We start from the raw sequence: 17,616 nt of genomic DNA, 5'->3' as shown, positions 1-17,616 counted from the left end.
TTAGGGAATAGGGAGGTGATGTAAAAGTTAAGTGCATTCACAATACACGCCAGTCTCTGGCTGGTCTGATAACATCTGCATTAGGAGATGATTTCAGACAGCATGTTAGAGGTTACACTGTCTTTGTGGTCTTATCGCTTGTTCAGTCAGGTGGTTAGTCTGCCTCTAAATGAACATATTTAAACAGTAGAGCAGCTACTCAGTCCCTTAATAGATTTATGTAAATATTTAGTGTGCGTGTTTATATTAAATGTTAAATAAAAAAGTGAAAAGGGACTTTGGATAGCAAATAAAATCATTTCAGCACTTTCTGCCGTATTTTCATTATTTAAAGAGCTGCAGTAGCTCTTGGGTCATTGGTTAATTACTTTACGATATCCTTTGTTATGCTGTACTACTCAGAGATAAGGTTTTAAACTTTATTTTCATATTTTTTTTGTGAAGTTTCATTAAATTTTAGAATGCTAATAGGCTTCAGATTCCAAAAACTGATTTTAATGTGACATTTTCTTATAATTAAAGGAAATGATCAGATTAAAGGACACATCAAACCACAGAATATATACCAAAAATGCCTAATTTTGTTGCTAATTGTTATTATATACCTATCTGAAATGATTCAACCTCCAAGTTTGAAAAATGAAGGTGAGGCTGGCTCCAGCAGTTAGCAAATCGCAGTGAAATTTCATGTTAAAATGGTCAATTTTATCGATATTTCTCTCTGTAGCTATTTTTTCCCTAACAAGCAACTACACTGTCAGGGATTTGTTTTTAACCTGGCTGATTTAAACTTTATGGAACTTAAGATTGTTACTATTATTCTTGTGGCTAGTTTAAATGACAGGTAGCTGCAGCCAGTTTCTGTCTGCTGGTAACTTAAATGGACGTCTAAATCAAGCTTGTGTTGTTAGTGCCTTGCAAAACTATTAATCTAATTATCTGACAGAAAATATGGCTTTCTGTGGGTATAGTTGTGCTGACCAAGTCTGCGCTTCAGATTTAGTGAGTAAAAGTCAAGTGCATTATTCTTATAGGTCTGTGTCACGCATGCCGACTTGTTAGATTTACCTGAATATTTAGTTCTGCACCCTTCCATCCACATATGGTTGCACATTGCACACTAGACTACATATTTCTTAGTGTAATTCATGCTTACCCACGGAGTTAACTTCATCCTCCTTAAATAGATTCACATGAGAGGCTATTGCATGTCTGCTTGAACACAAAAATGGGAAGCAGGCAAACTGTTGGCCTGATTTTTCTTGAAAAATTGCTCACCGGCACACAAATGAACAAATATACTGCAAATTGATGCATTACTAATGAAGAAATATTTTATAGGCAGTAACTTGTCCATCCTTTTGCCCCATTTGGTACTCTTCCTGCTTAGCTACTTGAATCATATGTTCCCAGAAAGAAGAGGTGGATTGATACCAACTGAAACATTAATCTGTAAAAAAAAAAGTTCCCATCAGTTCCCAGCTTTAAATAGCTGACATCAGTCATCTATTTGTACTTGTATTTTGACTGTTGGTCTCAGCACTTTCTTAGTTTGTTAGTTTCAGAGTTGGTTTAACAGGTTCATCACTTTGCAGTGGGTACATGCAGTAAACTCAAAGCCCAGACAGAGACATATTTATTCTGTAGGCTACACGGGACAACCATATTGGAGGCTTCTTGTCCTCCACCCACAGGTCAAGTGCAGGTCTCAGTAGACTCAGTGGCTCTCAAACCCCACCCAGATTTCTTATCTCCACACAATGGCACCCTGGTCTCTCTGAGCTCTTTAATCAATATCATCAGAAAATAGAGAGAGCTGTGTGTTAACTCCCCTTTTTCCATTTTCTGATGGGGCCTTTTCTCACTCACTCACTATAGGTACTTCAGTGTAGGGCTATTGAGGTCGCTCTGAATGGGACCCACTCCACCCAGAGGGAATATTGTGTGACCGCAGGCTAGAATCCGAGAGACCCGCTCTCTCCCTTCCTCTCTGTCTCCTTCTGCCTCTTTTTGCCTCCAACATCACTTCAAAGTGGAATAAAAAATGTGGCACATGAACGCTATTAATAAATGTATCACTTCAGTGGCCACAACTGGTCTTTTTTCCTTTTTTTTTTTTTTTAAAGTAAGGACCCTTTGAGTGACTGGACTCTCTTTCAAAGGCACCAGTCTTTCTCTCTGTATCATTCTCCATAAGCTGGCCCACTTTGCAGTTTTGAAAGTCGGCAATCTGGCAGAGCACGATATGGCGGCTTCTTTTGAAGGTTGGATGGTGATTAACCTTAGAGAGATTAATGAATGCATACCCTCCAACAATGTGTATGAGCTGTGTTCTAACAACTTTTATGTTGTTTTGGTGAAGAATTTGATTTGAGAATCATGCTGTAGTCTGTTTTCCTCAGACTATGGACATCTGTAGGACATCTGTCAGACCTGGAATGGATGAACAGGCTTGGGTGACACAAGCTCTCCCACACACACACACACACACACACACACACACACACACACACACACACACACACACATCCTCTCTCTGTTTCACTGCCATCATGACCGGCCTGAATTTTTCTTTTGATCCCTCCCACCCCCTTGTGTTGCCTTTTAATAATTTATCACGAAATCGTCACAGGACAAACTCCACTCGCAGAAAAAGCAACAGAAAGTGAGAATAAAAATTTCATTTGGCATAATTGCATGAAAAGAAACTGCAAAACTGGCCTTTTCATCTATTATTGATGTGTGCTTACAAGTCATGCATAATGCAGGGGGGACGTCTTTATGGCAGCCTTGTATTAAATATCATGTTCTGGGGGTCTGGGGGTCTTGAGCTGCATGCTTTCAGTGCCAAAGTTAGTTGGTTTTGTAGCATTTGAATCCCATCCTGTTTGTTACAAGCTAAACTAAAAGGAAGAATTAGGGATTCAGAGTGTGAAAAGCGATAGAGAGAGATTGACAGGAGAGATGAGATGAAATGGGGGGACATGAGGGAGGGACAGAGGGTGTGCAAGCCGACAACGGGTTAACAGGAATCTTTATTTTTAACAACATGTCATCACCAGCCGCCCATCTGCTCCTATGCTGTCAGAGTCCCATGGGAGTGTGTGTAAATGTGTGTGCGAGAGACAAAAAGCGAAAGAGATGCAAGCAAGCCATCACAGATCAAATCACTGATCAGCATCCAGAGGAGGAGGAGGAGGAGAAGGATGAGGGTGAGAGGACATGGTTAGAGAGGTGGGTGGCTCACGGATATCTCTAATATCCAAATGAAGTGAGACAGGAGGGGCAAGGACAGTAGGAGTGGAGGTGGATGGTGTGAGAAGAAGGTAAAGTAGGATTATGTGGGTCAATCTGCAACTGCCCTTTCTGTGTTTGGATGGGGGATGGAGGTGGAGATGGTGGTCCAGAGGTAATGAGAGGGAATCTATTAGCAGAGGAGGGGGTATGAAGACAAAGAAAGAACATTGGCGAGGAGGTGGAGGAGGTGTGCAGGCTATGCTGGACCTTCAGGGGTGGCCCCAGCAGCTCATATTATGTGTTTCGTTTGGATAAAGAGACTCGTCCCTGGGGAAGAAGGGAGAGAATGAAGAGATGTTTACTGGTGGAAGCTGGGAACTATACTCATTTTTTTTGTTTCCACAAAGTGAACAGCCTGGACCAACAACTCACCGTTCCGCAGGTCACTCACAATTAGCAGATAGTTTCTCTTCTATTCAGTGCAGTTAATCTCTTTGCTTTTGTTCTTTCTTCATGCTTTTTCTCCTCCCAGTACAGACTTGTTTTTCCGTCTATATGGCAAGGAAAACTGCATCCCTCCAGTGGTCCACTTCATTTAATCAAAAGTTTTGAGTGAAAAATCAGATGGAATGAAAACATCTTGTTTTGATATTTATGATGATGCTCTTTTACTTTTTGGAAAACATCTACTGCAAGCAGTCTTTAGTCCTCGTTTGCCCCATGTCTGCACTGAATCTGCATCTCATATTGGGTAGCGAAATCTCTCCGCCTTTCTTCATCTTCTTTTCAGTGCCTGTCTTTCTCCTCTTCATCCTTCAGGCATGGTAAATTTAAAGGCTAATTAGTCTAGAGAATCCAGTCATGTCAAAGAGCCCACCCTAGGCCACACATACACACACACGCACGCACACACGCCCTCCTATTGATCTAGAAGCACCAACACATACATGTGCAACTTCTCACAGATTTGCACATAAAATAGTGACAAACAAACAAGATGCAACAAGAGTTTTAGAAGCAGCATGTATTATAAATGGTACACAGGCACAAAAAGTCAGCAAGCTTGCATTATGCAAGTTTTTTTGACCTTAGCAGAGGTCAAGTATTTCAAACATTCCGCATCATGCTCCAAGATGCTATTTACAGGGCTGGCTCCAAAGAAAATGTTTTGCATTTCCCCGTCTCCTCAGTTCCTCCTGCCTTCTCAGCCATCCCCCCCCCCCCCCCCCCCCTCACTCCCCGTTCTCAGTCTTTCCCTCATTTCTGATCCATTTTTTATGCATTACTCCATTACTCTCAACTCCCATTTACAGTGCATTACCTCCTCCCGTCTTTCGCAAACACACTTTGCGCTGCTCTCTCCTTTCTTCAGTCACTTTGCCTTCGCTCTCCTCCATTGCATTATGACACTTTTCGCTACTTCTACCTTTCACTCTTTTATTAACTCTTTGTCTCTTTTCTGGTCACGTCTTCCCCCACTAAGTGTTTCTTCTCCCCATGTTTTTTCCCCATCTACTTTGACATTCTCTGCATATCACACTGTCTGTCTGTGCCATCCTCCTTTTAATTGGTTATCCAAAGCATCCCGTGTAATTTGTCACCGATATGTATTTGTGTTTTTTTTAACAGTTTTACAGATGTCAGCAAATGTAATTAACCACAATATGATTAGCATTCAGCCCGTCTAGACCTTTAATTGTCCCCTTTGAGCACACATAAAAACCCACGGGCACCCAGCAGACCATCAGATTTCACGACATCATAAATCACATGTCAGAAGAGGTAAAATCAATGACTAAGTCAGTGTGTGTAGCGATGTCATCATTTAATATCAGCTTTAAAATCAAGTAACTGTCATGATATGGCCTGCAAGTTCCTAACAGCACAAAAGAAGTAGACGTATCAGAGGTAGTTCCTTTTGATTGTAGGACACAACTTCAGAGAACCCATTCTCATTGCTGTGGGTAAAACAAAAATTAAGAATTTAGGTTTTGAAATAGCAGTGATGCAGACAAATAAACCCCCTGCAGACAACTGGCTGTTTTGACAGGAAAAAAGGATAAAATATTTAAAAGAAAATAGCTCTGAAATAATCTGTGGTTGATAGAAAATGTGAGAACTGCAGCTGGTAAAGAATGAATCTAAAACCGTCATGCTAGCATTTAAATGCTTTAAACTATATCCACAGATTTATTGTGAATCTGAATCTTCTAAAAAAAATCTGCACACTGTATAATATTTTTCCTAATTAAAATTCTTCAAATTCAGACATTTAAATTCAAGAAAAAAAAGTCTTATCTTAACATTTCAGATACAAAGAATGCACAATTAAACCTTAATCGTTTAATCTGTCTTATTACTACTCATGTCCCTCCTCCAGCTGTGGTGGGAGTGATATTTTCTCTCCTGTGCATGTATTTTGACCATGTTTCAGGCAGTCCACCAGCTTTATGGAAAGGCTTCATGAAAAGCACAATAGTCATAATTTAGATGTAATTTTAGATAAAAACTGGAAGCAGGCTGTCTAGAATAATTATGGAGCATCTTTGCTCTTCATCAACAGCATAAAACAGAGTTTGCAGATTTTAACTTGGACTTTTGATTACAGATAAAGAAATTTAATCTGTAGTCTAATTAAACTGCTGTGTGTGACTATGAAGAATTACAGCAGAATGTAGGTAAGATCTTGTTACTGACACATTAATTGATAGAACCAGGCCTCAGAACGATCCACCAAACATGCTGTCCACTCATTGAGGGTCACCTTCCTGTTCCTGTTACGATCACATGACCTGCAAACATAGCGCAGAAGAAAACAGATGATTTACAGAAACACATCCTATATTCAGTCACATCCACAAGGATCCAGAATTGTATTTTATAGTTTAAATATCTATAGGTGTACAAAGGAACTGCACTGGGGCTCTTCAGCAGCCATTGTCTTTCAGTTCACAGTGCAGCATTATCTCTGAAGGGTACTCCTTCAATTTGTGTTAATCCATGGGCAGCGGCAGGCACAGTTGGTAATAAACATTATCATTGCTGGGAATGGCTTGACATTGACACAGCCAGCCCTGCTCCCACAAAACTTGTCATTGCAGACTGGCAGAGAAAAGGGGGGTTGGGTGGGAGTACGGATGGGAGAAGAAAAAGGAAATGGAAGGAAGTAAGAATGAGGGAACAGTGAAAATGAATAACTGGCTGACAGAAAGGGAGGCTGAGGATAAATGCATTTGTATCAGAGATGAGAGAAAAACAGGAAGCACAGATAAGAAGAGGAAATGCTTCGGCATGGAGGAGGAGTATGATAATGGAGAGATGGTGTGGTCATGAGATCGAAAGGGAGGAGGATACAGGATTGGCATGGAAATGAATGGATAGATGGCATGCAGAGAGAACAGCATGGTGGGAGGTGCAGCTTGGTCAGAGCGGGGGCGAATTGCATCTCGGTGTCACATTTTTAACCCTCTGTATTTCTGTAATTAGCCAAACAATAGCATATTGCAAAAGACAGAAGATTTCAATTAGGCCAACAAACCTCTTGTGCCACATGAGGTGATGAAATATGGACATAGGAAATAGCAATGGTCTTGAGTAAGATTTCATCAACTCATTAAAATGGCCATATTTAAAATTGTGATACTTATCAAATTGGCCAGATGTTTCACTATCATCTGCTGGCTTCTAGTACATGCATGTAACACACAACTTGTGAGATTGCTATAGTGGGATGTTACCCCCCCCCCCCCCCAATAAACTGCCCAATATTTAATTTATTGAAATATCAGACAAGAAAGTTAATCATTATGTGATGCAGCAAGGCCGGTGAAAGCAGGACTGACTGAAAAAATGGTGTAGCACAGTGCTCCAAAGGCATCCTCTTATAATGCAGCTTCTTCAGGTCTCTGCGGCTCAACTTGCCATCTTTATTCCTGTCCAACAGGGTAAATCTTTTCTAAAGAGGGAGAGAGAGAAAGCACACTACTCAACTTAATACTTGTTTTTTTGTTTCTTTATGTCATATCACATAAATACAATAAATGTGTCCAGCGATCATGGGTGATGTTAACTAGGAGATTCAGCCGACCACAATGGTGGTTTTGGTCAAGGACTGTATAAAAAGATGGACAGAGTCATTGTGACATCACACACTAGTTAGTGAAGGTAGTTCGAAAGTTAGAAAGAAGGTACTTTTACATTGCCTTTTACTTTTCAAATACAAACAAAACAAATTAATCAATCAATAAACCCATGAAACTCTGTAATTTAACAGAATATTTCCTATACATCTTACAGAATTTTCCTGTTATTTTAAATACATGAAATGACATGAAAATTCTAGTGAAATAAAATAAAATAAAATGAAAGGTGATTTAACATGCTGAACAAAAATAACATGAAAAATGTGTAAAAGTCGTTCTTATTTTTTTAATTTTTAAAAAATGTGTAAGGGCATAAAAAGACTGCAAAAATACAGCCCAAAATTTAAAATAATTTCACAAATATCCAGTGTTTATTTAATAGATTAAACTTTTAAATCCTAGTTTAATAGTGTAATATATATCTAAATATGAGAGAACGGAAGTGATACTAAATGGCAGTAACAGAACTATAGTTTCTTTAATTTTACATAGATTTCTTTATTAAATAACAGATTTGTTGTGGATTTACTGCAGTTTTCACCACAGAAATTCTCATTAAAGTCTCATAAAAATACAGAAATTTTTCTAATTGTAATTGCAGAAATTTATATATATATATATATATATATTTATATATATATACACATATTGTGGTGGTGAATTTCTGTTATTTTATGGTATTTTTCTGTTTATATCAAAGACCTGTTGTCTTTCTCCCATCAGACAGTTAGCATGCTACCAAGCTAAACAGGGAATGGGAACACGGTAAATGCTTCACCTGTTCACTTGCACTGTTGCTATTACAGTATTACAGTAGACTGCAGTTCTATTTCTCTCATGCTAGAATCAGCATTGCTGAAAAATCCATAATGCTGGAATTTTATGATGTAACACTATCCCAAAACACTCTATATCTGTTTTTGTATCATAGAAATAATGCAGTGAGCTTTCACTTAATTCATTTGAGGCCAGGAGGTCAAGAGAATGCACAGAGGATATTAAGTTATCCCCCTATTCACCATGTTATTGAATAATTTAGTGAATATTGACCAAATACTGTTTATACGCGGTGTCTTAAGAGCCCCTGTCCCAGTCTGTGGACAACCACACCACAAGCAACATAAGAACTTACCACTTATGGTAGGTTGTTAACATCGATCAGTCACTAGACCCATGGAGGGCAGTTTGTATCTAGCACAAAGATGGTGTCTATCATGAAAAACAGCTTTATGTTCAGTGTTTGGTTACAGTGAAAGGGAAAATGACCCCTTTGAGTATTTGCCTTCTGGCTATAGTTTCTTTAGCACTTTATGGAAATGATTTTATTTCCATCATCACTGGCTGAGGTCATCATAGATCATGAATTATGTTTACTACTTCACAGTTATCTTCTTATCCCTGTTAACCTGCTGAACAGGCTCACTTTAAGTGCGAAGTATGAGTTACTTGTGCCAGCTGTGTCCTCTGGGTGTGGCTCAGGCAGCTCTGGGGCGGGGCAGCAGGTGCGTAGGATTCCCCCATACGACTCAAGAGCAGAAACCAGTCCAGGAGACGATATGGAAACTGGCCTAACTCCTCCTCGGTGCATTTACCCTTGGGGACTGATCATAAGGCACATCAGAGCCAATTTGGAAGACTGTGATACACAGTGGAAACAGTGTGTAATGTCTAATGCTATGCGTGTTTACCCAGACAGGGTCCTGTGTGAGCAAGTCCGGTGCGGCGCCTCTTTCTGCAGGCATCTTTATGAAGCCAACACTCATTCTCATAGGTCTTTCCCACAACACTGCACACTGGTGCCCTCTGCCTGATTCCATGAGCGAGTGCCCACAGACAAAATTCACATGTGAGAATGTAGTACACAATGTGCCAGATTACTGCTTTACCTTAACATGTCTTTCCAAAAGTTACATATATTTGTGAATCCCATATAAGTATAAACTTCCTGTAAGGACAAAATATTTTAAAGCCTGAAAATGATTAAAGAACCAAATGTTGTTTACCGAGGACAGGACTGAGGACAAACACACTTGGGGATGAGAATTCCGTTTTCTTGAACTACCTGGCACCAAGACCCCACTGGAGTACGGCATTTCAGCAGCTCACAAAGCTTTTCTGAAGCAGAAATAGAAAAACAACCTTATGTCAGCTTAGTTTTTAGTTTTACATCGACACTCACCAGCCATTTTATTAGTTTCAACTTGATATTACTAGGTTAGGACCCTATTTTGTCTTCAGAATTTCTGGTTATAGTTTCTTTATGTTAATATATGCTTAATAGCGTTCATCGTGTTTATGTGTATCATGCATCCATGACAGTTCCTGCCAGTTCTGGATGGTGACTCGAATACTGACCAGGTATGTGAAAATGTTAATGTATTTTGATCACTTTCTAGTTCTGCACATTTAGAAAAAGAGGAATGTGCATGGGACTTGCATGCAGTCATGTGGCATTCCTCTTACCTGGTTTGACTCTGCCAATGTAAGGTCTCAGGCTCTCTTCAGCTTGTCTCTGTTTGCGCTGGGCTCTGCCTCCCTGAAACACACACACAGTTTTCTAATAGACAAAAAAAGGCGGGCGTTTATGTTTTATCTGCGGCCAAAATCATTAGTTGCAGCACCGAACTCTGGCATAAATTTCCTTTTCATTAAAACCCCCGGGCTCATTTTAAACTAATATTCTGTACCATTAAAAAAGTCAACTTCTTGGCATCATTGTACTGTAAAGAGCACACATCATAAACCCAAAATAAAAATGGGCATCCGTTCTGCATCAATCTGCTCTCACAGTACACCTCAATTCCATACTGATATTTCCAAACTTTGTAGTCTCAGCCAGGTCCACATCTGCCCCTAAATTCTTCCCAGATCAAATGTGAAACAGGTGACCAAAATACTGGAGCCACATTCCATAACTTGGAAATTTTCTTTTTAACACCTGTGACAAAAAAGACTTGATGAGTGGAACAGAAAAAACAGTCAGGAGAACATAATTTCAAATATTTTTACTTTTCACTCATTAGTAATATTTACATCGACCATATTTGTTTTGTTTTTTTTACAATTTTTTTTGTGGAAAGCCAAAATTAGGCAGATTAAGTTAAACATACCTTTACTGTTTGAACACCCAGGAGCAGAAACAAGCTACAAATGATGTTCAACTTCATGGTTGAGCCACCCAGTGGGGCTGTAAGAGGAAAATGACGAATCGACATATTTTATGTTTCCAGTATCTTCCTTTACATTTCCTCATTTTGAGTTAAAATCGAATAAAGATAAATGTTGCAGAAAATGATCAGTTCACCCAGAGCTTGCTGCTAATCAGTGCATTTGAATCTAATTGTTCTTTCTGCAGTGCTGTAATTTACTGACTTTTACCCTGTTTCCAGTCATTCTCATAATGTAGCGGGAAACAATGCAGCTCATTGAGTTTTAAGCACCAAAGAAAATGATTTTCCATCAGAGAGGAAGAAGAGGGTTGAATTACACTGAGAGAACATTCAGCTTTCAGTTGAGGAAGTTATTGCAGAATAACAAGTCATTTTCTATCCCCTGACTGCTTGAGGAAAAACATCTTACCAGGGCCTCTGTCACTCCTTCCTTCTGTTGTTATTCCCTTGTTAGCGTTCTCCTTCGTTGCCTTGTTCTGTCTCCTCCGCTGAGGGTGAATATTTTTGCAGCCGGCTTTAACAGTCTTTATGTTTTCTTTTATTTGATTTAATATCTTTTCTTTGCATTCCCCCCTTTTTCAGCTCCCCTGCTCCCCTTCTCCTTACCTCTCTGAGTCTCTTTCGCATCAGCCCGCTTTTGATTGCAGTGAAGTGAACAGGTATCTGAAGTCAGTATTAGTTTAAGACCATGTGCACTTGAATGTTTTCGTAAAGAAGATCTGAGAGAGAGAGAATTTAGGAAGGTGGAGTAGTTTTCACGGAAGCTGGCACTGGACCACATGATGATTTACAAGCCAGAGAGACCATATGGTCACACTATTGTCTCAAGCTGAAATTCCCCCTTGTGTTTCAGACACACACGCTCACCCACACCCAAAGAGAAAAGAGAGAGAGTATATGCAGATGAAGAATACCTTTAAAAAGATGACCGGTCAAACTCAATAACATAGCAAAGGCTGCTCTCTAGTGGTTAGAAAGGAAAACAACAATTTCATTATGTGACTGCCACTAAAAATATACAGGGCTAATGTATGATGATTTAAAAGCATTTTTGACACAAATGTCCATAGTCTGGTAATTTTGACGAGGGCACAGGGGTTTATTCCTTTCTGCAGGCACCTTTCTTGGAAAGCCACTCCTTACCAAAATATACTGAAAAGCTGAAAGAAGACACACAGGTCTGTTTACACCAGTAAAGAAAAAGCTTGAAGTCAATATGATAGATAATCTCACCACTACACTTCTTCACCTTGGATAAGAAAGCTCAGAACTGAATATATAAAAGCTAAACATTATGGGCGTGTCTGGGATGTGTATAGTCCAAGACTGGAAAGCGAATTAAACCCACCCAGCAGACAACTGGCACCAATTACCAAGCCTGAAGTTAAGTCTCTGTTCACAGCCGATAAAATGTAAGTTAAGTTAATGTTTTTAGAGCATCAGAATGGCGAAGCAAGTTGATTTAAGTGACTTTGAATGTGAAACTGCTGATCTGGTCGGGTTTTCCCATTGCTGGGGTTTACAGAGTGGTCTGAAAAAGAGAAAATATCCAGTGAGCAGCAGTTTTGCAGTTGCCACTCTGAAGTGTCTCAATTTCTGCTGCAACATTTTGATAGTAGTGTCAGAATTTGCCTTCAGCAGGATGTTGTTCAGGCTGCTGTTGGTGGTGTAATGATGTACGTCATATTTTCTTGGCACGCTTTAGGCGCTTAAACACCACCACTACCTCAGTATTGTTGCTGACCACAGCACTGTGTTATGACCACAGTGCACTCATCTTTTGATGGCTGCTTCCAGCAGCTTACTGCGCCATGTCACAAAGCTCAAATCATCTCAAACTGATTTCTTGAACACGAACATGTATTCACTGCACTCAAACGGCCTCCACAGTCTCCCGATCTCAATCCAAAAGAGCACATTTGAGATGCGGTGAAACAGCAGATTCAGTTAATGGATGTGCAGCCGACAAATCTGCAGGAAGTTTGTGATGCTGTCACGTCAATATGGATCAAAATGTCTGAGGAATGTTTCCAGTACTGTGTTGAGTCCATGCCATAAAGAATTAAAAGAGGTTCTGAGGGCAAGAGGGGGTTTAACTCAGTACTAGCAAGGTGGATGGTGAGAGTATACAGGTACAAAGAGAGCCATTTTAACTTGCAGCAGCATTTTTTATTCAGATGAGGCTCTTTATATAAGTAAGACTGTGTTTTAATTGAACCAATAATTAATAAAGGTGTACACTGTTCTACTCTTGCACCCCAGAAAGATAGTACAAGTTAAAGATTTAAAACATATATCTGATGACTGATGTGTATTTCTACTTTTTAAAATAATCTTTGTAAACGTCTCCAAAAATCACACATCTTTTTTTTTTTAAGCAAACAAATAAAACAACTACAAGCCATCTTTGCTAGTTGCTGTGCAACCGCTGATTTAAGGAACAGATTCTTGAAATCTTTAAACTCTCATTTTTTTTAAACTTCCCTTATCTTTGGGGTTGGAATGAAAAAGAGGCATAACTCATAAGATGTAAAACAAGCAATTTAATAACATATACTTTATTGATCCTCGTGGGGAAATTACTCTTTGCATTTAACCCATTCACTCAGTGAAGCAGTGGGCAGCCACCAATCCACCGCCTGGGGAGCAGGGACTGTAGGGACTGTACCTTGCGCAGGGGTACCTCAAGGTAGCCGGTCAGTGGATTCAAACCCCCAACCTTCCAATCATGGGGCGACCACTCCACCTACTGAGCTATCGCTGCCTACTAATGCTGGATTTCATTCACTTTCATGCTCATGTTACATAAAATCCTTCCTTTGTTTCTATTCACTTCATCTGGATTTGTAAACCTGATGTATCCTTTAATCTGTTTTAGAGCCATTCTTCTTAATCCTTTTGCCACTTGACAGAATATTACTTTAAGAATTATTCATATACATATTTTTAATGGCTGACATGAATAAAGCAAAAACTATAAAACAAAATAATAATCTTTTTGTTTTGAATGTTTTTAAGGATAAGTGACATGAAAAATACAGAACTGTGGTAAAACGGGGGTGCTTCAATTCAATTCAATTCAGTTTTATTTATACAGGGCCAAATCACAACATCAGTCGCCTCAAGGTGCTTTATATTGTAAGGTAGACCCTACCATAATACATACAGAGAAAAACCCAACAATCATATGACCTCCTCTGAGCAAGCACTTTGGCAACAGTGGGAAGGAAAAAAATCCCTCTTAACAGGAAGAAACCTCTGGCAGAACCAGGCTCAGGGAGGGAGACAGAAAGACAGAATAAAAGACATGTGGTGGAAAATAGCCAGAGATTAATAACAAGTATGATTCTTCTGTCTTTGATGTTTGACGTATTAATGCAAACTGTATCTTGGTGCTTATTATGCTAATTTTTTTTCACACAGTTTGTGAATTTTAGATCGCCAGCAGCTAAACTTTTCCAAGTAGAATTACTGGAAAGACTTTGTGCACTATTAGTGATTATTGCACATCCTCCAGCTTCTGTCTCCTGAGGGGCACCAGGCAGGGATGCCCACTCTCCCCTTCACTGTTTGCAATTTTTATCGAACCACTAGCAGCAGCAATTAGACAGAATTCAGTAATTAAGGGCATAAAATGCAAGAACGTGGAACATAAAATCAGCCTTTATGCGGATGATGTGTTACTCTTTCTCCAAAATTCACAAACCAATATCTCTGGGGTGATTGAACTGATAAACTCTTTTGCAAGAATATCAGATTACTCAATTAACTGGTCAAAATCTACAGTCCTTCCGATTAATTGCTCCTTCCATAATTCCTCTTCTACTCCACTGCAATCGGGAAATATAAAATATTTAGGTATTAATGTTTCTCCCAAGCTTGCAGATCTAACTAAATTAAACCATATCCCACTTTTAAAGAAAGTAGGAGGTGATCTGGCTAGGTGGAAATGTCTACCCATATCACTCATGGGAAGGGTTGCCGCTATAAAAATGATGGTATTACCAAAAATAAATTATTTATTCTCAATGATCCCAACTAAACCGCCGCAAGATTGGTTCAGATCTCTAGATTCATATATGTCCAAATTCCTTTGGAAAAATAAGCCCCCACGTATAAGCTTAAAAACACTACAAAAGACCAAGGATAAAGGAGGATTAGAACTACCTAACTTTCAGCACTACTTCTTGGCCAACAGGCTTCAGTTTATCTCAGGATGGCAAAAACATACCCTCTTAGATGAACCTTGGCTAGATGTAGAACAAGCACTTTGCAATAATCTAGAGATTTCAGATCTACCGTTTATCAGCTCAAACATCCAACGACATGAATGCTTCAAAAGCGTCAACATCAGCTCCTCTCTGACAGCGTGGTGGGAGTTTCTGAAGTTGACAGAGTCTCCATTAATCCCATGCAAACGTACACCTATCTGGAACAACCCTGACATATTACAAAACAATAATATGATAAACTTTTCAGATTGGAGTAGTAAAGGAATCAAATATTTAGAACATATACTAGAAGGAACAGAATTTATTTCATTTGACAGACTAGTTACACAATATGGGATCAACAAGAAAAGATTTTTAGAATATCAACAAATTAAATCCATAGTAAAAAAGAGATTTAAACCGGGTCAAGTTGAACTACAAACACCACCAAGTGTGGTTCAATTTCTTACTCTTAAAACCCCCAAATTACTATCCAAAATATACAGAATGCTTTCTAAAACAGATGAATCAATATCACTTCCTATTGCAAAATGGGAAGCGGATTTATCAGTTAACTTAGACCAAAACTTCTGGTCTCAGATTTGCTTAAAAACCTTTCATTTAATTAGAAATCCCAGTCTTCAATTAATTCAATACAAAATACTACATAGAGTGCACTATACAGGTCATCGGATGTTCAAGATGGGCTTTACGTCTACCAACAACTGCTCACACTGCCAAACCAATTCACCGGACAATTATATCCACGCTCTTTGGTTCTGTCCACCAGTTCAGAAGTTTTGGCGTGAGATATGTGAAGACTTATCAAAGTGTCTGAAATGTAACATTCCAACTTCTCCTTTAGTATGTTTGTTGGGCAGCTTAGATAATGTCACTACGGAAAAGAATATAGCCCATATGGTTTTCACTGCCCTATGCATAGCCAAGAAAACAGTCCTCATGAACTGGAAAAATAAAAATAATCTTAATTCTAACCAATATAGAAATTATCTATTAGATTACATTAGTCTTGATACAGCCTCTGCCACCACATCAGATCAATTGCTCTGGGCTCCTTTGATCAGCTCCATCACCTAGTGGGGGTGGGGGGCCATAGTTTGGTCCCACCTTCACTGTTGTGATTGGTGTGGGGGTAGGGACAGGCTTAGGGCGTCGGGGGGTTCCCCAGGAGCATCTTCCTTGGGGGGCTCAACCCGGGGTAGCGGTCATGGCCAATTAGGGGCTCTGTTGGCTCTTAGGTGACGGTTTCCTCGTGGCTGCGTGCAGCGGGGCTAGGGGAGGGTCTGTGCTGACGGACGTGGGTTACTGACCTGGTAGCCTGGCTGCCCCTGGGTGGGTCCGGGATGGGCGTGAGGTTCTGGGGGCGCTCCGTCTCTGGGCTGGGGCCCTGGCCGGGCCTCAGGGGCTTGGGTCCTGGTTGGTGTGTTGCCGGGGTTGTGGGCGGGTGGGTGTATGGGGGCCCGGCCCTGGCGCGGGGTGCCGCCGGTGCATCGAGCCACCTGGGGGGCTCTTCAACTGGTGGGGGAGGTTGTCACATCTTGCAGGAGCTTTCCTCTCTTCAGGAACTCTCTCTGCAGGAGGGGGAGATACAGGAGTGGTGGAGGAAGATCTCAGCCTGGGCGTCTATTGTCTTGTGTAGTCTGGAAGATGAGTGGATGATGGGGTGGGTGCAGTTTTCTCTGTGGTGGGGTCGGGTGAATTGTCCCGGGCTCTGTGGGGCCGGGGGGCGCTGCTGCACTGGGCCCCGGTCCGGATGGGCCTGGGCCCCCTTTCCCTGGCGGGTTGCACAGCATGGGGGTGCCTACTGGGGTCAGCGGGGGAGCTGGCCCCAGGGAGGGGTCACTTGCCCCTCCCTTCCTTCCCTCCCCATCTCCAGCGGCCTCCCTCTTCCCGCTCCACCACAATCACCCACACATGCAGGGCCTTGGGGTAGGGGTGTGTCACCAGGGTGCAGAGGAGACATCCCCCCCCTCTGTCCCCTTCTGGCTGCCTCTGCCTCAATTTTATCCCACAACTTAGACATTCACATTACTCACACTCTCATTACACATACATATAGGATCTTGGAGGTGGGCACGCTACACGGATTCCAAACTACCATCAGGGTGTACACCTCACCCCTGGCGTCGTTGCCCACCTCTCAATTTTAAATACATGTAGACATTGAGGGCTAGCAGGAGGGGCTATATGCTTACCTGCTGCTCTGGCAGGTGGCTCCATGCCCTCCTGGGTTTTAAATGCACCTTAGAACACACATACATCAACAGTACATATGAGCGGGTGGAGGGAGGTTTGGAGTCTTCCTACACCCCGTTCTCTGCGGCCTGCTGGAGCAGGGGGGCTAGGAGGAGGAGTTGGCCATCCGACTGGGGTCTGGTGTATGGGGCCTCCCTGCTGCTGCGGAGTCGGGGTGGTCTGCTTCTCCCCACCGCAGGGAAAAGGGTTACACCACCTGAGTCTGGGTGCAGTTTCCCCCTCCAGGGGCAAGGGTACCTAGACTCGGGGCTTAGAGTACGCTTGGGGAGTGTGATTGTGTGTACAGCGTCTCTCTATGTCTGTCTCCACGTTGGGTGAGTGTTGAGCAATTGTATATGAGAGCATGAGGGTGGGAATAGATGTTTGTATCTGTGTGTGCCTGTTTGTCTGTGTCTATATGTCAGGTTGGGTATCAGACGCCACCTCTCTGAGGACATCTCAGGCCCTCCAAGGTTTGGAGGCCCATCTCCCCCCACCACTTCCCCTGCCGGTGGCGGACGCCCTCAGACATCGGTGCGTTGGTGGTTCTCTGTCTCCGGGGGTGGGCGCCCAGGTACCCACCGGCTCACTCCTTGGCGG

At 41.3% G+C, this 17,616-nt stretch overlaps 1 protein-coding gene across 1 annotated transcript; it reads right to left on the bottom strand.

Annotated features, from left to right (window-relative positions):
- Nucleotides 1-5,050: 5,050 nt before the first annotated feature.
- Nucleotides 5,051-11,176, bottom strand: sparcl2 (SPARC-like 2). The gene is made up of 8 exons (XM_063492189.1): nucleotides 11,156-11,176; nucleotides 9,843-9,936; nucleotides 9,383-9,494; nucleotides 9,068-9,186; nucleotides 8,826-8,980; nucleotides 7,080-7,192; nucleotides 5,935-6,029; nucleotides 5,051-5,195 (listed from the first exon to the last, which is right to left on the bottom strand). Exons 1-8 carry the CDS (start codon nucleotides 11,174-11,176, stop codon nucleotides 5,140-5,142), a joined length of 765 nt encoding a protein of 254 aa, XP_063348259.1. The 3' UTR covers nucleotides 5,051-5,139.
- Between the last annotated feature and the right edge of the window lie 6,440 nt (nucleotides 11,177-17,616).

This window comes from Pelmatolapia mariae, linkage group LG13, assembly GCF_036321145.2.
Source record: "Pelmatolapia mariae isolate MD_Pm_ZW linkage group LG13, Pm_UMD_F_2, whole genome shotgun sequence".
NCBI lineage: Eukaryota > Metazoa > Chordata > Actinopteri > Cichliformes > Cichlidae > Pelmatolapia > Pelmatolapia mariae.
Note: the sequence above shows the minus strand (reverse complement) of the source record. Positions and strands in the feature narration are given on the sequence as shown.